Raw genomic sequence first — 23,530 nt, forward strand, 5'->3', positions numbered from 1 at the left:
AGATGCAGAATCAAGTTAGTATATTTAGTGGTGGAAAGATAAAGGAATTCCTGACTCACTGCTTCGATTTCTATGTTAAGTTTGAGACAAGATCATGTGCTATGAATGAAGGCTGAGAGTGAGCTGTAGGATGTTTGAGGAGAAAGAAGATATAAAATTGCCTTACAGTGAGAACGGGAACATCCTACCGAATGCTGAGTACTGGTGTAGGGTCCCCTTCTGAGATGTGAAGTTATGCATGTGAAAACAAATCTGTCTACACTGTAGTGTTTAACTTCAGAAACATAAAGCTGCTTAAGTACAGGCACGCACCAAGCAAATAGTTTAACTAAAGTCAAAGCCTTTCCAGGCGACTAAAACAGAAGTGTAAGAGAGTTAAAGATATTTGCAAAATTTTGATTAATTGTGAACCACTGAGTTTAAGGCTGGAAGGATGACAGACAGTATAAAGGTGAGGTTCATGAACTGAAAGTCCCAATGGAACCGAAGAGTTGTTGTCATGAGAATAACAGGGAAAGTCAGCTGTAAATTCAGAATGAGATGCTTGGAGACTGTTCGGCCAAAAGAAGGTTACAGGCATGACCACAGGAACAGATAGCATGACAGCAGGAATGGATGTCTGAGGTAAGATGAAGGAAAAGATTAAGAAATAAGGTGTCAAGTAACTGAGAAGAATTGGACAGATCATATACATGGAAGCTAAAGTCAATGAGAATAAAGTCCTGAATACAAGTGGACAGGAAGACTGTGAATCAGGGTCAAATGGTGAATGACCAAGAGATCATTAAATGTCGGAAACAAGGAGGGGTCAGCATATCAGCAGGTCTGAAGGCAAAAACTGCAAATGGAAGATAAATAGCTAGGAAGCTGCAATACAGAACAAGGAAGACATGCACTCCATTCAAAGTACATGCAACACTGAAAGAAAGAGTAATTACTTCTGGGGGCTACAGGATAAAGAACGTCTTTAGGAAAGAGTCTGATTTAAATTAAGCAAGAGACAGGAAAGGAACCTTTCAGAGACTGAGAAAACACTGTATATGCTTACCCTCTGGGTAAACTAGAGGGTACCAAGGAAAAGTTTAAGAATGAGAACTTCTTTTGAGACCACCCACAGCAATACAATGAGACGTCTCTACAAAAAATAAAAATAAAATAATAGCCAGGCCTGGTGGCACATGTCTATGGTTCCAGCTACTTGGGAGGCTGATGGAGGAGGATCCTTTAAGCCCAGGAGTTTGAGGCTGCACGGAACTATGACAGCACCACTGCACTCTAGACTGGGTAACAAAGCAAGACCCCATCTCAAAAAAAAAATGAGAACCTCCAGTTAAGGAACTCTGAAATTTGTGCTATTAAAGGCTCTCTTCTACAGTAATTTTTTTTTAAGAGATGGGGGGTAGGTCTTGGCATGTTGCCCAGGCTGACCTCAGATTCCTGGGCTCAAGTGATCCTTCCACCTCAGCCTCCCGAGTAGCTGGTACTACAGCACACACCATCACTCCTGGCTCTCAAGAGTAATTCTGATCAAAATCCTAAAACAACTTCAAGTTTTATTTTTGGTCACTATTTTTTATACATCATGCACAATGTATCCCCCAAACAGTCTTAAGATAAAGTTCACATACAAGTGCTTACCTCTATTTCTGTAATTTTTTCAGAAGGATTATCAATTAGGAAACGTGCTAAAGTCCCAGGAGTAGTTCTGTAAGTTAGAATGATTGAGTTCTTAGGATCCTGACACCACTGAATAAAGAGATCCCTTGAAAATCCACATTCCAGGTCAGGTTGGCTGGCAAGTACAACTTTAGGGCTAGGTACTCGGGCCAAGTCAGAAAGACCATGACATAAAGAGAGATGGCGAAACTGAAATGGATTATTTCTTTTGTCTTCAAAACATCTCATCAATTTATCACTCATCCATTCTACCTAATGCGGGGGGAAAGATGACAAGAATTAGAAATCCTATAACTTCAATATATTCTCTAATAGTCAAGGAATCCAAGTTCTATCTTTTACCCCCACTGGTTGCTTAAATTTGTAATGTTTTGACAAGCAGCTTATTTTCTGCTTCCATTTCCCATTAGATTATCCCACCCTAGTTTTCATCCCAAAAAAACCCAATTTTGCATTATATTTCACGTATAAATCACCTTAAATCTTTTTGAAAAGGCAAGGTATATGTTCTAAATGAAAATCTTACTCCCAGAGATTGCTATTTCAAGGCAAAAAGCTTATTTAAAAGAAATAACAATGAATTCTAACATGTATATGCTATGAGGTAGGTTCTATTTTTGTCCCCATTTTACAGACTGGGATACTAAAGAGTTAGAAGAGAAGCAATTTGCCTAATCTTTAAAACAGGGATAAAAGGGAAACTACTTAGTAGAATAAATACAGATTAAATGAAATAATACATTTAAAGCACACAGAACAGTAAATGGTTAATGGCAAGTTATCATCATTACTAACAATCTTTTCAAGGGAAAAATAAAATCCAAAAAACAATGAAGACACCCACTTCCACAGACCCAATCACTGTAGCAAACTTCTTTATTACAAGTGATAACATGAGAACAAACCTGGGATTTAGAAAACTCTACCACATTGTAACTGACATTATTTAGGAGTGCCAATGAGTAAACACCCAGTCCTGCATCTTTAGTCCTCCAAATCTGATCAAGAAGTTGAGCAAGTTCCAAAACTCTGCCTGCTGTGTCCACTGCTATTAACACATTTCCATCACCTCGAAGTGTTTCCAGGACATTTGCTAGAAAACAAGAATGTAAAATCCCTATAGAACACAACAATACTATGCTACAAAATTACAGATAATTTTCTCTCTCTGTTTTTATTAGAAAGACTGTAATTTACAAATAAGCAACTACTAGGCCAGGTACAAAATGAAGGAATTTTGTTCAGGTCATTACAACTGCTTTTGATTCTGTTGACTATCTCTTCAGAAATTCAGTGTCATTAACTCTCAATCTTTTTTCATTGAAAAATTATAAATCAGTAGTCCTCAACACTCTATACATTATAATACACATGGAAAATGGTGTGTGTATCACTGAGAAAATTGTTTGGCTAGGCCAAATGTAACCAGCCTGGTGTTTCTGGGCTACCCCGGTCTCGCCTATCCACCCCAATGAACTTTGTCCCAAACTTATGTACATACATATATATACACTCGCACAATTATATATACAGCCATCCCTCAGTATCCATGGGTACTGGCTCCAGGACCCCCACGAATACCAAAACCATCAGATGCCCCAAGTCCCTCATATAAAATGGTGGCCAGGCACAATGGCTCACACCTGTAATCCCAGCACTTTGGGAGGTCAAGGCAGGAGGATGGCTTGAGTCCAGGAGTTCAAGACCAGCCTGGACAACATAGGGAGATCACATCTCTATAAAAATAAAAAAATTAGCCGGGCATGGTGGCACACGCCTGTGGTCTTAGCTATGTGGGAAGCTAGAGGGAGGTGCTTGAGCCCAGGAGTTTGAGGCTGCAGAGAGTCGTGAATGTGCCACTACACTCCAGCATATACAATAAAGACTTTGTCTCAAAAAAAAATGTATCTGCATACAACCTACATACATCCTCCTATATACTTCAAATCATCTCTATTGCTTATAATACCTAATACAATGTAAATGTTATGTAAATGGTTGTTATACTGTATTTTTTTACTTATATTTTTTTAAATTATTGCATTATCTTCTTTTATTGTTTTTTCAAATATTTTCAATCCACAGTTAGTTGAATCCTCAGATGTGGAACAGCAGCTACAAAGGGCCAACTATGTATGACACATAGTTTGTATGCATGTATGCCTATAGAATAAAATATAGATCATATTCCCTCTCAACAAGTGTATCTTTATGGATTTCCTTGCTCTAGATGAAAGTCCCCTTGGAAATATGTCATAAAACTGAACTCTAGCAAAAATAAGAATTAAAGAGCTGCTCCTTTTTCTGTTTTTTAGTTTGTTTGTGTGTTGAGACAGAGTCTCACTCTGTCACCCAGGCTGGAGTGCAGTGGTGTGGTCATAGCTCACTGCAGCCTCAACCTCCTGGCCTCAAGCAATCCTCCCACCCCAGCCTCCCAAGCAGCTGGAACTATGGGCCTGTACCACCATGCCTGGCAAAAAAATTTTTTTTTTTTTGTAGAGATGGGGGTCTTGGCCGGGCATGGTGGCCCACACCTATAATCCCCAGCACTTTGGGAGGCCAAGGCAAGCAGATCACGAGATCAAGAGATCGAGACCATCCTGGCCAACATGGTGAAATCCCGTCTCTACTAAAAATACAAAAAATTAGCCGGGCGTGGTTGCGCACACCTGTAATCCTAGCTACTCGGGAGGCTGAGGCAGGAGAATCGCTTGAACCCAGAAGGCAGAGGTTGCAATGAGCCAAGATCGCGCCACTGCACTCCAGCCTGGTGACAGAGCAAGACTACATCTCAAAAAAAAAAAGGCCAGGCGCAGTGGCTCACCCCTGTAATCCCAGCACTTTGGGAGGCCGAGGAGGGCAGATCACAAGGTCAGGAGATCAAAACCATCCTGGCTAACATGGTGAAACCCTGTCTCTACTAAAAAACACAAAAAAATTAGCTGGACGTGGTGGCAGGTGCCTGTAGTCCCAGCTACTCGGGAGGCTGAGGCAGGAGAATGGCGTGAACCCAGGAAGCAGAGCTTGCAGTGAACCAAGATCACACCACTGCACTCCAGCCTGGGCGACACAGCGAGACTCTGTCTCAAAAAAAAAAAAAAAAAAAAAAAAAAAAAAAAAAGGGGTGGGGTCTCACTGTGTTACCCAGGCTGGTCTTGAACTCCTAGCTTCAAGCCATCCTCTTGCCTCAGCCTCCCAAAGTGTTGACCATTGACCACAATGTCAGGCATGAACCACAGTGTCTGGCTTGAGCTTCTTAAAATTGGTGCAACACAGTATATTATTAATAGTTATACTTTTAAAGTAGATGAACTAAAAACAATGGTTGAAAACATGTTTAAACGCCTGTAATCCCAGCACTTTGGGAGGCCGAGGCGGGCGGATCACAAGGTCAGGAGATCGAGACCACGGTGAAACCCCGTCGCTACTAAAAATACAAAAAAAAAAAAAATTAGCCGGGCGCGGTGGCGGGCGCCTGTAGTCCCAGCTACTCAGGAGGCTGAGGCAGGAGAATGGCGTAAACCCAGGAGGCGGAGCTTGCAGTGAGCCGAGATCGCGCCACTGCACTCCAGCCTGGGCGACAGAGCGAGACTCCGTCTCAAAAAAAAAAAAAAAAAAAAAAGAAAACATGTTTAAAAATGGAATCCAATTTTCCCTGCTGAAATCCCATATAGTTTATTTAAAAAGACTATAAGGCCGGGTGCAGCGGCTTACACCTGTAATCCCAACACTTTGGGAGGCTGAGGCGGGAGGATCACCTGAGGTCAGGAGTTCAAGACCAGCCTGGCTAACACGGCAAAACCCCAGCTCCACTAAAAATACAAAAATTAGCTGGGCATGGTGGCACATGCCTGTAATCCCAGCTACTCTGGAAGCTGAGGCAGAAGAATCACTTCAACCCAGGAGGCAGAGGTTGCAGTGAGCCAAGTGTGCCACTGCACTTCATCCTGGGTGACAGAGCAAGACACCACCTCAGAAAAAAAAAAAAAAAAAAAAAAAAAACAATGTAAGATGAAGCAAGCAGCAATGGCCTACTATATTAGAGTGTAAAACACCCAAAATTAGCGGACTCTTTGTGCCCTCATTTATCCACTTAGCTCTTTGTTCATTTTTCTTCTAGAGTATATTTTTCTAATAGATTTGTATGAGGTCTTTATATATAGACATATGCCAGTGAGTGCCAGGGATAGCTAGCTATGTACTGACTGGCAAAAAGAAGCCAATCTTTACACTCTTCCACAAAAGTTAAATTCAAACCAGCTAAGTTTCTTCTTATACAAAAACTGATGGTCACATAATATTTTTTTCAAAAATACTAAAGTTAACCAATCTCTTATGACCAAGAAAAGTGTTAAACAGAATACAGTCATTCCCACTATCAAGCATTTCCACGGCTACTTAAAAAGGACATTATACATTGGGTACAACATTCACAATTCTGGGGACAGATACAGTAAAAGACTAGATTTCAGCACTGTGCAATATATGCGTTAAGAAACCTGTACTTGTGGCCAGGTGCGGTGGCTCATGCCTGTCATCCCAGCACTTTGGGAGGCCAAGGCACGTGGATCACCTGAGGTCAGAGGTTTGAGACCAGCCTGGCCAACATGGAGAAACCTTGTCTCCACTAAAAATACAAAAATTAGCTGGGCATGGTGGTGTAAACCTGTAATCCCAGCTACTCGGGAGGCTGAGGCACGAGAATCACTTGAACCCGGGAGGCGGAAGTTGCAGTGAGCCGAGATCGCACCACTTTATTCCAGCCTGGGTAAAAGAGTGAAAGTCTGTCTCAAAAAAAAAATGAAAAAAAACAAAGAAACCTGTACTTATATTCCCTAAATATACAAAAAGTTACAAAATAATAATAAGGACATGAAAGAATACGTACTCAGAAGCTGCTCATCTCTCTGTTTTCTTCTAGGCTGTACATATGTAGCATTGAATGAATCTGTGATAAGTAAGGAAGGCCTGCTTAGCATTTCCAGGGAACATCCATTTAAATGGCTATAAGAAATTTTAAGAAGAGGAATATTGTATATCATTTCAAGTAAACAATAATAGCTTCTCTTACTTAAAAAATAAGCAGCTTCATTTATAAGGTGTTCCCTCTTCTAACTATAAAAGTAGACACGCTCATTGATAAGAAATCTAGTAACTTCAAACAAGTATAAAGAAGAAAATAAAAATCTTCCAGAGTACCATTACTCAGAGATAACTGACATAATATTTTGGTGTACATCCTATAATCATCATAAGTTTTTCTATGCACACATTTTTTTTTTCTTTTCGGCCCTGTCTTAGGGTACTGATATACATATGTATTTTTCAAAGCTGATATCCCATATACATTCCTATATACTCAGTTCTATATCCTGGTTTTTACTCATGACATAAACTTTTTTTTGTAAACTAAATGTTTAACAGTTATAAAAACATTTTATTGTGTCTAAACTGTACTTGATCCCTTCCCTTTACTGATATTTAGGTCATTTATTTTTGCCATAATAATCTTTCAAAGAACATTTTTACAAAAGCTTCAATTGCATTTCTGATTGTTTCTTTAGGTCACATTCCTAGAAATGTATTTACTGTAATATATAGTACTGCTAAAAGGCTTTCCAGAAAGATTTAACATTACCCAGAAAAGTTCAACCAAAAAGACTGACCAATTCTACATACTTTCCAGAAGAAAATCACCACTTAAAAATAATTTTTGACTACTGCAGTGGCTCACACCTGTAATCCCAACACTTTGGGAGACAGAGGTGGGCAGATCACTTGAGCCCAGTAGTTCAAGACCAGACTGGGCAACATGGCAAAACCTCATCTCTACTAAAAATACAAAAATAGCCAGGCATGTTAGAGCGCACCTGTAGTCCTAGCTACTTTGGAAGCTATAATGGGAGGATCACTTGAAGCTGGGAGGTTGAGACTACAGTGAGCCGTGATTGCACCACTTGCCTCCAGCCTTGGCGACAGAGTGAGACTCTGTCTCAAAAAAATACATAAAAATATAAATAATAATAATAATTTTAACGGTGTAGGCCGGGCGCGGTGGCTCAAGCCTGTAATCCCAGCACTTTGGGAGGCCGAGACGGGCGGATCACGAGGCCAGGAGATCGAGAGACGATCCCGGCTAACACGGTGAAACCCCGTCTCTACTAAAAAATACAAAAAAAAACTAGCCGGGCGAGGTGGGGGGCGCCTGTAGTCCCAGCTACTCGGGAGGCTGAGGCAGGAGAACGGCGTAAACCCGGGAGGCGGAGCTTGCAGTGAGCTGAGATCCGGCCACTGCACTCCAGCCTGGGTGACAGAGCAAGACTCCGTCTCAAAAAAAAAAAAAAAATAATAATAATTTTAACGGTGTATAACAAAAAAATCATTTAAATTTTCTCTTTTTTGACTTTATAACTTTTGTCCATTTTGCAACCAGTATATTTTTATTAATAAATTAATACTTGATCTTATATATATGTTGCAAGTTTTTGGGCAACTTGCTGCAAATATTTTCCTACTTTGATTTTTTTTTTATTTGTTGTTTCAGACATTTGAACCTGTATGTCATCAAATCTATCAAACTATTCTTTTGTAACTTGGTCCATTATTTTTATGCTTACAAAGTTTTTCCAATTCAAAGATCAGACTCACCAATATTGCTTCATTTCTATTTAGTTCTAATCCATCTGAAATGTCTTTTGTTATATAATTAAAACGACACAAATTGATTTTTTTCCAAAATGGTTGAATCCTTCAGTACCATTTACTCAAATAGCCATGCCACAGTTTGCCATGGTTACTATGAGACTGAACGAAGGAGGACGAACACAGAAATGAAAACTTAAAACAAAAGTAACTACTTTAAAGGAAGGGATCAGGAAAGAAGAGAGCTCCCTGTTTCTAGTGAGCAAAGGCAGCCGCCTTAAGCTTCCACAGCCCTTCATATTTATTGGGTAGAAAGACCAGGGAGGAGGAGGTAACGACTGGCCAGCTGCTTAATTGATCACAGGTTCACACTACTGCTAACAGGCTTCAGATGTGCCTAGTCACAAGCAACACTTGCACTTGAGGCATGACTGCCCTCAGCATTCCTTCTGGGTGGCAAACACAATTTGTCAGTTTGCCAACATTCTGCATTTATGAGAACAGTTTGCTGTTTACTCATATAGCCTCCAGTGGTATACTGAGTTATCACGACCCTCACTCTTTCAGCCTGCAACACAACCATCCTTTCCTCATTAATCTATGGTTATAAGTGTCTAAAATTCAGTCTATTTGTGTTAAATATTTCTTAATATAAAGATTCTGAGACTACTGTAATGTAACACAAAATAGCTATGAACTTAATGTACAGATAAAACAAAACAAGCCAGTAAGAGACTAAACACCAAAATATTGTATAGTAATGCTCTGAGTGCCACACGAAGTGTGTAAAATCATAACTAGCATTGAGTTCCCTTTCAAAGGGACTAACTTTAAACATTCAGGGCAGTTATATTAGATGGTAATTACATTATGTGGAGGGCAACTCCCATTTTTAAAACCAGCAGATCTCGTGAAACCCATTCACTATCACAAGAACAGCATGGGAAAGACCCACCCCCATAATTCAATCATCTCCCACTGGGTCCCACCCACAACACGTGGGAATTATGGGAGCTACAAGATGAGATTTGGGTGGGGACACAGAGCCAAACCATATCACATTACAAAACAAAAGAACAACCCATCCACAAAGTTTTGTTAAATAGCAGGTCGAGAACCTGCTATTATTTACATAATTTCATATTTAAAATTCATCTCCTTTGCAACATCTCCAGCGAGGTATCTGTTTTGTACAGTGTATACTTAACATGTAAATTTTTAAAATCTCTTATGTCTTATACCATACTTTTCCCCCTTACTATACAAATAATTAATTTTGAAAACATTCTTATTTGATGCTTTTAAGTTGCCCTAAATTTCTGGTAACCAAAACAAAAACTGTGTTTCTTATTTTCCCTTCAAAGAATAAAATAATACCAATTGCATTTCCTTTAGCTTTTGTCTTGATATACCTACATCTCCCTCTTGTGGTTGAAGTCAACTGCATAAACAATTTCTTCTTCTCCATCTTTGACTATTTTCCATATTGTTCCACCTATCATATGACCAGCTGGCAGAGGTGTGATAGACAGGCCATGTCCTTTACCTATGTCAACAAGGTAACAATACTCAGATTTCTTTTACAACCCTAAAGAAAGGTTATTTATTTCTAAATGATAACATTTTAATAGGTAATACTGTATATGTAATAACACAAAATTCAAAAGTAAAAATGCATATAGTGAAAGCAGGCTTCATTCTCCTATCTCCCAGCTACTCCACTCCCTCACTGGAGGCAAACATTCTTGTTACTTTATTATGTATTCTTGTAGAGATATTTGTGCTTATAAGTACAAGGCTAGAGATTAGATTTAAAAGCTAGTACACTATTAAATTATTTAGTATGAACTAGCAAATTTTAATGTGTATTTTATATATACAATTATCAAATGTTTCCATTTTTGCTAACCTCTAAACTAACAGAATAATTTAAATCTCATTGTGCTAAAGAATTTATCCTACAGAAAAACTAACTAGAAGCAAAACTGTTGAGACTGTTGTTATTTCTGGGCTAAATCTTCAGAGTCCATTATTGCACTATTTTATCAATGCCAGGGTTCATTTCTATGAAAATATCTAATACAATTCTCTCTGTAGATGATAAATATAGACTTAATATAGGACTTCCTGACCTAATTCAATAATAAACTTTTTAATGTCCAATGCTAGAATTCATTATCTACTCTGCTGCCATAGCACTTCATTTACCCCAATCACTACATTTAGCCATCTCAGCTACTTTGTCGCCTCAATCTAACTGTAAGCTCTGAGGAGGAGGAAATGGCCAAATTATCTTTTGTTTATTATACACGGTAAACACTAAATGAGTCTTTCCCAAGTTAAATTTGAAAAAGCCTGAGCTATTAACATTTTGTTGGCATTTATTCTGAAATATTTTAAAATTCAAATGGAAGAGTTCTATATCAAGGCAGAACGTGCTAATTTTTTTATTCTTCAGACCATAATGCCTATAATTTTCTCTCTGAATTCTCCTCAGTATTTTCTAGCAAGTTAAACCCCATTCGTCTAAGTACTTACTACTGGAAATTCTTTTTACCTTTCAAATTCACAATCTGAGAGAATTTTAGCTGCTGTATTTTATCAAAGGCTGCATCCACATCATCTAATGTAAAGAGTGTAAAATCTTCTGTATTGTGTCGAGACTAAAAGAATAACACAAATAAAGGTGAAAAACTATCACTGAAAGAGTGCTAACAAAATTTTTTTAATTGCTTAAATTACCTGATAAAGATCATACATGAACATCTGTCCCATTTTATAAACAGGAATGGTTGCATAGATAGCACAGTTCAGACCCAACTTTCCGACAGCATATGGGAGGGCACCAAGGTGGAGAGGATCAGGGTGAGACAACAGTACTGCATCAATCTGGTGAACGTGCCTACAAGAACACAATCCAAAGGACGACTACTTGAATCTTTTCAAAGGGTAAAGACAGAATATTCAAAATTATTCCCCAATTCTGGAACTCTGGATTGAAGACTATGCTGGGGCAGAAGAGCAAAACTAAAAGCTAAAATTATGACTACCTATGAATTTCAATTATTACTACCTGTGCTCTGCATAGCTATAAAAAACGTAGTATAAGGTACACTTAAATATATGGTGTGTAGACACATTTTAAACAGAAAAGAAGGCCAGGTGTGATGGTGCACACCTGTGATCCCAGCACTTAGGGAGGCCAAGGCAAGCAAATCATTCGAGCTCAGGAGTTCAAGATTAGCCTGGGCAACATGGCAAAACATGTCTATAAAAAATACAAAAAAAAAAAAAAAAAGCCAGGTGTGGTGGCATGAGCCTGTAGTCCCAACTACTTGGGGGGCAGAGGTGGGAGGATCACTTGAGCACAGGAGGTTGAGCTTGATGATATCATGCCACCGCACTCCAGTCTGAGTGACAGAGTGAGACCCTGCCTAAAAATAAAAACAAGAACAAAAATGAAAAAGAACAGTAGACACCACAAATAAGTTGATATTTTTTAAGATGGAGTTTCGCTCTTGTTGCCCAGGCTGGAGTGCAATGGCACGACCTCCAGCTCATCACCACCTCTGCCTCCTGGGTTCAAGCGATTCTCCTGCCTCAGCCTCCCGAGTAGCTGGGATTACAGGCATGTGCCACTACACCCAGTTTATTTTGTATCTTTGGTAGAGATGGGGTTTCTCTATGTTGGTCAGGGTGGTCTCGAACCCCCAACCTCAGGTGATCTGCCCGCCTCAGCCTCCCAAAGTGCTGGGATTACAGGGGTGAGCCACCATGCCTGGCCGTAAGTTGATTTTTAATAGCTATCCTGCATGATATATTTTTTTTTGGAGATGTAGTCTCGCTCTGTTGCCCAGGCTGGAGTGCACTGGCGTGACCTCAGCTGCCCAGTTCAAGTGATTCTCCTGCCTTAGCCTCTGGAGTAGCTGGGATTGCAGGTGTCCACCACCACGCCTGGCTAATTTTTGCATTTTTAGTAGAGACAGGCTTTCACCATGTTGGCCAGGCTGGTCTTAAACTCCTGACCTCAGGTGATCCACCCTTCTTTACCTCCCAAAGTGCTGGGATTGCAAGCATGAGCCACCGCGCCCAGGTTCACTTAACACTTCTTTTTTTTTTTTTTCCTGAGATGGAGCTTCACTCTTGTTGCCCAGGCTCTAGTGCAATGGTGCAATCTTGGCTTACTGCAACCTCCGCTTCCCAGGTTCAAGTGATTCTCCTGCCTTAGCCTCCTGAGTAGCTGGGATTACAGGCATGCGCCACCATGCCCAGCTAATTTTTGTAATTTTACTAGAGATGGGGTTTCACCATGTTGGTCAGGCTGGTCTCGAACTCCTGACCTCAAGTGATCCACCCGCCTCAGCCTCCCAAAGTGCTAGGATGACAGGCGTGAGCCACTGCGCCCGGTTGCAAACTATTAAGTTCAAGAACTCAGCTTAGAATTTCAGAAATTATTATTGGCTGGGCATGGTGGCTCATGGCTATAATCCCAGCACCCTAGGAGGCTGAAGTGGGCGGATTACCTGAGGTCGTGAGTACGGGACCAGTCTGGCTAACATGGTGAAGCCCTGTTTCTACTAAAAATACAAAAAATTAGCCGGGCAGGTGGTGCATGCCTATAATCTCAGCTACTTGGGAGGCTGAGACAAGACAATCACTTGAACCCTAGAGGTGGAAGTTGCAGTGAGCCGAAAGCATGCCATTGCACTCCAGCTTGGGCAACAGGAAGGAGCAAAACTCCATCTCAAAAAAAAGAGAAGAATTTCAGAAATTATTAAGGAGAGGATATTTATATGACCACATACTTATAATGGATTTTTGTCCCAGCGTTTTCGCACAGTAACCACAAACAGTTTTGCTAATTGAATAGTAAAACTTCAATTAATCAGGGAAGCATATGTTCTCATTGACACAATAAATTAATAAAATGGTTTGGATTTTTTTTTCAAGTTCTAAAGTTTTTTAAATATTTAAGTCCTCTTTTCTTGCAAAATTGGTATAATACTGCAAACATAATTGATTTTTTTTTTTTGAGACAGAGTTTTGCTCTGTCGCCCAGGCTGGAGTGTAATGGTATGATCTAGGCTTAGTACAATCTCTGCCTCCTGGGTTCAAGCAATTCTCCTTCCTCAGCCTCCCAAGTAGCTGGGACTATAGGTGCACCACCATACCCGGCTAATTTTTGTATTTTTAGTAGAGTCGGGGTTTCACCATGTTGGCCAGGCTGGTCTCGAACTCCTGAACTCAAGTGATCCGCCCACCTCAGCCTCCTAAAGTGTTGGGATTACCGGCGCGAGCCACCATGCCCAGCCCATAAATGATTTTTTTTTGGATGAATCAGTATCTCATGGTCATTCTGAGAACCAGTTCACAATGTTTAGCATCAAAAGATGTAGAAAAGTAAGCTAATGTGATCTGACCACAGAACTTTCACATGGAAAATGTTTCCTCTTCTCAAATTCTTTTGTATTCTTGTTCTTTCCAAAAATTAGCATGCAAAAATTTCTACTGAAATCCATTAGCTTAAGATTTTGCTGAATTTCAATAAGCAAAGCTTATAAGTCAATCAAAACTCTACAAGTTAAAATGGTCACTATAGGTTATTGGCATAAGCAAAATTAAGCCTTTTGCTATAAACTAGTGTAAAAAGGCAATATTTATTACATTGAAATGGTATTACGGTACAGAAAAGAGAAGTTGATTTAATAAAAACCTAGAATTATGAAATGTAACTTACTTCCTCAGGGAATCTATAATATCCATAGAAAAGTGCTCATCCCAGCCACAGTCCAATAAAAATCTAAACTCATCAACTTGGAGAAGATAGCAAAGGGCAGATTCTTCTTGGACCCCAGAAAGGGTAGTTAACTTGATAATAGACGTCATTTTTTTTGGTCCAGAAACAGCAAGCTAGAAGGGTCTTTCAAATGAAATGAAAACATAAATAAACATAAAAGCACTGTCTGGCATACATAATAGACAAATTGATTAAAATTAGTTCAAATATTTAAGTTCATAGAAATTCCATTAACACAAAAAGCAGTTTAAAGGCCCATTTCCATCACTGCCAAGTTTACTTATTTTTTAAGTGAAAGCAAGTTTATTAAGTCACTGCCAAGTTTAAAAGCACAAACATAATCTTGGACACAATGAGCCCTTTAGTGGCTCCCTAGTGGGGTAGTGAATGTTGCAATCAAATAGACCCATATATGAATCTACTATGTGATTTGAAGCAAGTTAATTAAACTTTCCTCACCTGTGTATCTCAGTCTATAAAACATTAGTATTAACAGATATGTAAAAAGGATGAAGTATTTCAAATAATGTATAAATTACCTACAACAGATACTACTGCATCCAAGTTCCTCAATAAATAAATGTTTAGGAATTAATGAACTCATCCTTCAAGGTGAATCTGTTCGTCTTTTATCGTGCTTTGCGATGGCAATGATTTCACTGTATTACAATGATTAGTTTATGTGTCTTTCTCTCCTATTAATTAGACCAGTGGTCCTTAAATAGACCCCCTTGAGAATCTGATAAAAACCTATGGGCCCTCCCCTCTCCCCCACCAACTCTCAACACAACCAAACAAAAAACGAGTACATATACACACAGAAATTCACAAACTTTTCAGGGAGTTTAACATTAAGAACCCTTGCATTGGAATGTGAGCAACAGAAAAACACAGGTGGCATATGTTTGCAACTCCTAAATAGAACCTGATGCACGCTCAACATATATCTGATGGAATGCAAATTGGGATGCCTACTACATATATTTCAGGAAAATATAACATGAACACATCTATAGGCCAGGCATGGTGGCTCATGCCTGTGATCCAGCACTTTGGGAGGCCGAGGCAGGAAGACTGCTAGAGTTCAGGAGTTTGAGACCAGCCTGGGCAATGTAGTGAGACCCTGTCTCTACAAAAATAAAAAATAAAAATACTAGCTGGTGGCATGTACCTGTAGTCCTAGCTACTCAGAAGGCCAAGATGAGAGAACTGATTGAGCCCAGGAGTTTGAGGTTACTGTGAGCCATGAGTGTGCCACTAGACTGGGCACAGAGTGAAACCCTAGAGCGCACCCTAGACTGGGCAACAGAGGGAGACTTTGTATCTAAAAAATAAATAAAATAAAATAAAATATATACTTTTTATAAAAAAAATGGGATTTAGAACCTGGAACTGTGCTATTAAGCAGAAGTTATGAAAATATTCATTAACAAAGTTCAACCCCACAGCAACATTTCAGATTTCAGCTCCCTAAAATAAATGAGCCTTTCCTGGCTAACTATGCAAATAGGAGAGAAGGCCACTGAATTACCTAATAATTTCTCACCACTACTCAAGGTCATCAACAAACTGAGGTAAACTGAAATCCACCTTTCACAAGAGGCTGACAGGGGCTGCTAAACCCACCACATCTCCCAGCTTTCCAAAATCACAAGACTGCCAGGTTATCAACTATCAATAATGCATACATCTCCCAGTAAGACCTAATCCCCTACCTCTTCTCCCTCTCAAATCCTTTCAGGATGCTCTCTGGAACTATGATTCTACTCACCTGTAACTGCAATTGCTTCTCTGAAAATTCTCTTCACCTGTTTGTCTTCCCAGGTACCTGGCTGTTCCCTAATCATACTCTTTCTCTTACAGCTTTCGCAAGGTTTTTTGTGGTTGTTGTTTTAACTTTTTGTACCCCCTGTACTTGAAAAGCAGGAGGTATGTGCTCCTTGCTCCTCACTGCAGCTTCTAAACCATGTCTTCTCCTTCCTCTTTCAAATATTCTAGTCCCATTAAAGCTCTTGCCACCCAGCAGTTCACTATTTGTCTTTCACATTTTCCCTTCACTATGGCATCCATTAACCTGGCCTCATTCACTGGGGACTTTTACGTGACCGTTGTTCCTCTGAGTAACTTCAATACTGACCTGTTGGTTCCTTGACTTCCTCAACTCCAATAATCTTCATTTCACTTCAGCCACCCAGCATTACGATTACACCCTAAAACTTATCACTATCAGTAACTGTACTACTTTGAAAATTTCACCTTCAAGCATCTCACTCTCTAACACCTTACTTACTCTAGTATTCCCATTGCAAAAATCCTCTGTGCTCAGTGGTATCTCTCTAATTCGCTGGCTACTTTTTACCTATCCACAACCCCCTCCTGTTTTCACTCAGGTCCTCACCTTCAATTCATGATCTGTTAAGATTATTTGCAAACACTCAAATGTCTTGCTCCTCTAGTCCTTCTCTCTACTAGGCTGGCAAAACCCCAGTCCTGATTAACTCCAATCATGCGGGGGTTGGGGGGGATGGGATATTGAGGAGAATTACAGCTGTGCTATTTGGGTTTTTTTTTTTGAGACTGAGTCTCACTCTGTCACCAGGCTGGAGTGCAGTGTCACGATCTTGGCTCACTGCAACCTCCATCTCCCAGGTTCAAGTGATTCTCCTGCCTCAGCCTCCTGAGTAGCTGGGACTACAGGCATGCGCCACCACGCCCAGGTAATTTTTTTTTAGTAGAGATGGTGTTTCACCATGTTGGCCAGATGGTCTCGATCTCTTGACCTCATGATCCACCCAGCCCATTTTTTTTCTTTTTTTTTGAGACAAAGTTTCACTCTTGTCGCCCAGGCTGGTGTACAGCGGCAAGATCTCAGCTCACTGCAACCTCTGCCTCCTGCGTTCAAGTATTTCTCCTGCCTCAGCCTCCCGAGTAGCTGGGATTACAGGCACCCGCCACCATGCCCAGTTAATGCTATTTGCTCTTTAAATTCATGGCCAAAGGCCTCAAATAGGCCCTAAGTATTACCCTTCAATCTGACTTTTCTTAGTAGGTTGACTTTCAATTTCTGAGACGACTTCTCCACACCTCCTCCTCTTTGTTCAAAGATCACCCATCCCTCCCTCCACCCTAGTCTCAGCTGATAAAATTAGAGAGTAATTTCTCATTTTCCAGATACTACATCTATTAGCCTATCTGCATGTACACTGTTGGGTCTCCTATTGTATAGAACAGTCCTGCTCCCACCCAAGGTCGGTCCCTCTATGTGCGCTGTTGATCCCATTTCTATTCACCTTCTGAAAGACTTGACATCTTCAGTCATTTGCTCTTTCCCCTGCATCAGTGTATCACTGATGGACCATACCTGCAAGCTTATAAAAATACTCTAGAATTTCCCAACTTATAAGAACCCTCTCTCAACCCTTCAACCCCCAACAACCACTGCATCATTTTTGGATTTCCCTTTCACAAAAAAACTTCTCAGAATATTTGTCCACAGATATATCTCCACTTCCTCACCTCCCATTTGCACTAAGTCTCCACTTCCTCACCTCCCATTTGCACTAAGTCTGAGAAGCCAGAGAAATGTCCGTTGGCTTAAGTTGTACAGAGACTTATCAAGGACCTTTATAAAGCACTTCCAGGGATATACTTTCATAACAACTCATTATATTTCTCAAATTTTCTTCTCTCTTCACTGTGACCAAAACCTCTAACTTGTTTATATATTTTCCCTGTCTCTAATTTACTGAGTCATTCTCAGAGGTAGTCATTCTCTGACCACCCTAAAGCCCTTCTTCATGCCCATTACAACATCATTCTATTTCCCTCAAAATACTTAGTGCTAATTGCTACTTATTTATTTACTTGCTTTGTCTGTCACCTTCTCTCCTCCTGTGCCCACACTGGAATGTGGACTCCATGAAGGTAAAGACTTTCTCTGTTTTGATCACAGTTACCAATGCCTCCACAGTGCCTAACATACAGTGGTAGCCGATGAATGTTTCTTAAATGAAGGAACGGGGCATGGCTAGTATTAAATAAGCTCACTTACCACACCATAAACCGGAACCCATCTACATATATTTGCCCTTGCTTAGGAGAGCTCTCTGAGTACAGGAGTTGGCTTGATCCATTTTTTTATCCTTAGTACATTAGCACATCCCTGCACATAGTGGTTATTCAATAAATTACTGTTGGTAAGTTAAAATTTAAAATACATTGACTTGTTTTTGTTTCCTGAAACAGGATCTTGCTCTGGTACCCAGGCTGCAGTGCAGTGGTGCAATCATGGCTCATTTGCAGCCTCAACCTCCTGGGCTCAAGTGATCCTCCCACCTCAGCCTCTTGGGTAGCTGGGACTACAGGCACGCACCACCACACTCAGCTAATTTTTTGTAGAGACAGGGTTTTACTATGTTGTCCAGGCTGCTCTTTAAGTCCTGGGCTCAAGTGATTCACCCACCTTGGCCTCCCAAAATGCTGGAATTACAGGTGTGAGACAGCACACCTGGCCTTCATGTGTTCTTATTTAGACATTAATTATCTATTTGATGAAAAATGTTTATAAATACAATTTTGGAAAGGACCTTGGAAACTATCCCTGCCAAAAGGCTTACTGTACCACAATTATAACAATGGCCTAAAGGAAATTCTTTTCTACTTAAGTCTTCCTTAATTCCCACTTTCTTCATTTAGATTATGAAGTAACATGCACGGTATCTTGCAGCTAGAACTGAGTACGTTCACATTAAAACTTTTTTTGCAGACAGACCAAGATTTCAACAGATGAAAAGATATTTTCACTACAATTATTCATAATAAAGCTATATCTTTATTAAACATTCACTACTTACTGATATCTCAGTTGTATATATGATGAAACACCAGGAATTCTGAAGAGTTCTTTATCAATCTAAAAAATAAATAAAAGCCTTATGAATGTGGTATTATGATTTCATTCTGTTTACAATTATGGTGTTTAATTTGTATCTTGCCCTAAGGCATCAGGAGCAGCACCAAGTAGTATAATATGTGGTCCTTTTATAAAAAAGAGATCTGTCATAATTTTAGGAAGCTTAAGCTTACATAAACAGATAATAAAAGACATGAAAATATTTAGGGGCCGGGCGCGGTGGCTCACGCCTGTAATCCCAGCACTTTGGGAGGCCGAGGCAGGTGGATCATGAGGTCAGGAGATCGAGACCATCCTGGCTGACACGGTGAAACCCCGTCTCTAATAAAAAAAATATATATCAAAAATTAGCCAGGCACGGTGGCAGGCGCCTGTAGTCTCAGCTACTCGGGGGGCTGAGGCAGGAGAATGGTGTGAACCCAGGAGGTGGAGCTTGCAGTGAGCCGAGATGGCACCACTGCACTCCAGCCTGGGCGACAGAGCAAGACTCCATCTCAAAAAAAAAATATATATATATATATACACATATATATATATATATGGGAAGTTTTTTTTTTAAGTTGATATTACCTTATGTTATTGAGAATCATAGAAGAGGTGGGATTTAAGATTACTCACTAAGGATAAGACGGGTAGAAACAAAGAGAAGGTACTTAAAACAGAGGAATAACAGGAGTAAAGGAGTACCAGAGATCTCAGATCTCCGCACTTTTGAGTAAAAAGTTTTAAAGTACCAGTGAAGAAACTAGCCTGGCACACATTCACAAAAGCAGAAAATAAAAGGTAAGGCCTAATGAACAGAAAGGGGCCACATAATGAAAGGCCTTGGAAACTGTGAACCTAGTCCTGCAGGCAACAGAAACATTTTAAGACTCATTATCAAGTAGAAAGACGGCATGATATAGGTAATTCTGTATTTTGGGGATATTAGCTGGTGCGTATGATTGATAAGATGATACAGAAAGCAGGGTGATAAAAAGAGAAAGTATTTAGTGGACCACTCCCTCCTAACTTTGCTGATTCTACCTTGAGACCAAATTTCTTCAGTCTCAAATTGTATTTTACAGCTCTGCGACATGAATATATTCGTTGTTATCTAAGTAACCAAGGCTTGGAATGCTACATGCTGATTCTTCATTTCTGGGACAGTCTATTATTACCACCTCCTGATTATTCTTCCCTCAGCAACGCTTTGCATATCATTCTCTTTCTATCCCTACTGCCAGTACCCTAATACAGGAAGGGCCTCACTACCTTATGTTTGGGTTTCTCAGTTTCTCTGCCTCCTTTCCTCCCTTCATCCAACCTAAACATCGCTACCAGATTCATCTTCAGAAATACCCTGCACATATTACCCCTTGCTCAGAAATCTTTGAAGGCTTCTTACTGCTTGAGAAAAGACAAACCAAATGCCTTAACTGGCAATGGAGGTTGCCAGGAAGCCACCCTGACATCACTGCTCAATGTCTTTGGGCCCAGCTCATATTCCACCTCCTTACAAATTCCCACATCTAGTCTAGACTAGAACAGCTCTGTCAACAGACATATAATGCATGCCACAAATGTACGTTTAAATTTCTTCGTGGTCACATGGAAAAGTGAAAAAGAAACAGGTGAATTTTAATGTATTTTATTTAACCCAGTAGAACCAAAATATTATTTCAACATATAATCATGTTGAATATTTTACATTTTCATATTAAATCTTCAAAATCCACTGTGTATTTTATATTTACAGCACATTTCAATTAGACTAACCACATCTGAAGTGCTCAGTAGCTACATGTGGCTAGTGACTACTATAACAGTGCAGATCTAGACTCCAGACCATAAAAATCAATGCTTTACACTATAGAGCATTGTGTTGTCACCCCTAAAGTGCAGGTTGGCACCATCGTATGTTTGTGTGCATGTCTCAGACTAAGTTTTAATAGTATTGCCAACCATTTACTCTCCCAGAATAAAAACTCAAGTCACCTTCTTACCATTAACTTAGCAGTCAGCAGGTGAATCCCATTTGACATTTACTTAGTGTCTCTCTGACCTCCTTTATGTCCTGCCTCCATGGAGGCCCTCATTGCCTTACCTGAATGATTGCCAATTTCCTTTCATCTAGTTTTTCTGTTCCCAGTTGATCCTCTATATAGCTGTCAGAGACCATCCTAAAAACACAAATACCCTCCTGCTCACTCCTTGCACAAAATATCCACTGGATTCCTGCTAACTACTGAATAAAATCTAAACTCCCTATTGGAAATCAAGATCCTTCACAAGCTGATCTTAACCTACCTCTTGCTTCACCAATCACTCATGCACTAAATGCTCAAGCAGGTTGATTATCCCACTCTCCCTAAGTATGCTAAAGCTTCTCAAAGCTCTATATTCCTGTACTGAATCCCGAAATTACCTTCTCCTTTTGAGCTCAGCAAATTCCTTTTGATGCTACATGACCCAACTCACATATTTACTCCTTTATAAAGCCTTTTTGTTGCCCTAACCCAAGTTATTTTGTTATAAAGCGGGCACATAGTATTTGAATGGATTTTCAATGTATAGAGGAGTAAAAGTGATCATCGTTGTATATCCAATACCCAATATCTCACAGTTACTTGCCCTCTCAATAATGATCGTGCATGTTGCCGGGCGCAGTGGCTTGCGCCTGTAATCTCAACACTTTGGGAGGCCGAGGAAGGCCGATCGCTTGAGCTCAGGAGTTCCAGACTAGCCTGGGCAACATGGCAAAACCCCATTTCTACTAAAAACGCAAAAAAGTAGCCGGGCGCGGTGGCTGCGCTGGTGACCCCAGCTACTTGGGAGGCTGAGGTGGGAGGATTGCTTGAGCCCGGGAGGCGGAAGTTGCAGTGAGCTGAGATGGCACCACTGCACTCCAGCCTGGGGGACAGAGCGAGACCCCGTCTCAAATAATAAATCAGCTGGGCGCGGTGGCTCACGCCTGTAATCCCGGCACTTTGGGAGGCCGAGGCGGGCGGATCATCCTGGCCAACAAGGTAAAACCCTGTCTCTACTAAAACTACAAAAATTAGCCGGGCGTGGTGGTGCGCGCCTGTACTCCTAGCTACTCGTGACTCTTGAGGCAGGAGAATCACTTGAACCCGGGAGGCAGAGGTTGCAGTGCGCCGAGAATCGTGACACTGTACTCCAGCCTGCGCAACAGAGCGAGATTCCTTCTCAAAAATAAAAAATAAAAAATCATGACCGTGCATGTTGATGACAACTAAGGTGAACTAAGCAAAATCCAAGGGAAAACAGAGGAGTTTGGGTTAGCCCTGGAACTCACTGAGTGGGGAAGTCTCTTTCCTGTCAGTTGAGGGAAAGCAGCAATTTCATACTGGGGCTGCAAGGCCGGGCATGGTGGCTCACGCCTGTAATCCCAGCATAGGCCAAAATGGGAGGTTCTCTTGAGCCCAGGAGTTCGACACCAGCCTGGGCAACATAGTGAAACCCCGTCTCTATTTAAAAAAAAAAATAAAATAAAATAAAGAAGAAGAAGAAAAAAGAAAGGAAAAAAAGGGGTTAAAGGGATTGTAAAATTAAAAATTACGGGATGGGTATAAATGATAGCTCAGGTTCGCCTGGTCACAGGAGGCCAGACTTGCCGGGGTTACAGTCTGACCTCTTGTTTTCTAAAGAGCACGTAAAACAGTACGAAGTCAAAAAAGAATTATAACTTCACAGTGATAGTGGAAGCGCTGGGGGGGCAATGGCGGGAGGGCGCGAAGGGCCGAAACCCTTTTAGTACAGCGTGGTACAAACATCCTAAAGGTCTCTGGAGTCGATGAACTAAAAGGACGCCTACGCGGTGCCCAGAGCTTAGTAACCTCGTGGTCTCTCAACCCAAAACGACGGGAAGAGCCCGAGCGGGGGAGGCTGAGAACGCCGTAGCCACGAGGCTAAGCAGCTAAAGCTGGCGTCGGCTTAACTCCTCCAGCGCCAAGAGATGAAAGGGTAAGCAGAGGGAAGCAGAAAGGAGGAAAGAAGATCCCGGGAGGGAACCGTACGAGCTGCCGCAAAACAGCTGGGAGCTTGAAACCCATGGAGAAGTCACTTCTCTTTCCCTCGCTGACCACTTCTGCCAGGAACGACAGGGACAGTCGCAGCCGAAGCGGCGGGGGCGAGTCCTCGGGGGAGACTGGGTCGGAGTCGGGGCCCGGCGCTCCCGGAGGGCCAGTGACGCCGCCTTCCCCCGCCAGAGGCTTACTCCTTTCTCCCGCCCTCACTTGCCTCGTCAGGCCTCCCCAAACGCCGTCCACTGCCCTTCCCAACCCCTAAGCGAATCCAGGTTCAAGAGGTAGAAAAGCCGATGCTGGCTCAGCAGCGCGGGGAACTACCGGCCGGCAGAAGCCCCCCCAGCGGCGGCCGCCATTTTGGAGCTGGAGGCGAGCGGCGTAAACGAGGAGGACCCAGGGCGAGACCATCTCCGGGGGGTGGGCACGGGGCTGTGGGAAGGCGACGGCGCTCATACCTGCACGCCTCGTCTGAGT

At 41.2% G+C, this 23,530-nt stretch overlaps 2 protein-coding genes across 2 annotated transcripts in view; both read right to left on the minus strand.

Annotated features, from left to right (window-relative positions):
- Positions 1-23,446, minus strand: part of CPSF2 (cleavage and polyadenylation specific factor 2) — a 42,770-nt gene extending 19,324 nt beyond the window's left edge. The window contains exons 1-9 of the mRNA XM_050799052.1: positions 23,271-23,446; positions 18,970-19,028; positions 14,057-14,239; positions 11,062-11,221; positions 10,877-10,982; positions 9,736-9,865; positions 6,566-6,681; positions 2,583-2,770; positions 1,639-1,929 (exon numbers count right to left, since the gene is read on the minus strand). Of these exons, the coding sequence (XP_050655009.1) occupies positions 1,639-1,929; positions 2,583-2,770; positions 6,566-6,681; positions 9,736-9,865; positions 10,877-10,982; positions 11,062-11,221; positions 14,057-14,205 (1,140 nt within the window). The 5' untranslated portion in view covers positions 14,206-14,239; positions 18,970-19,028; positions 23,271-23,446. The remainder of the gene's footprint in view (positions 1-1,638; positions 1,930-2,582; positions 2,771-6,565; positions 6,682-9,735; positions 9,866-10,876; positions 10,983-11,061; positions 11,222-14,056; positions 14,240-18,969; positions 19,029-23,270) is intronic.
- The window catches only part of RIN3 (Ras and Rab interactor 3), a 768,425-nt gene that overhangs the window by 563,928 nt on the left and 180,967 nt on the right, over positions 1-23,530 (minus strand). The gene's annotated exons all lie outside the window — the stretch shown is intronic.

Source organism: Macaca thibetana, chromosome 7 (genome assembly GCF_024542745.1).
Source record: "Macaca thibetana thibetana isolate TM-01 chromosome 7, ASM2454274v1, whole genome shotgun sequence".
NCBI lineage: Eukaryota > Metazoa > Chordata > Mammalia > Primates > Cercopithecidae > Macaca > Macaca thibetana.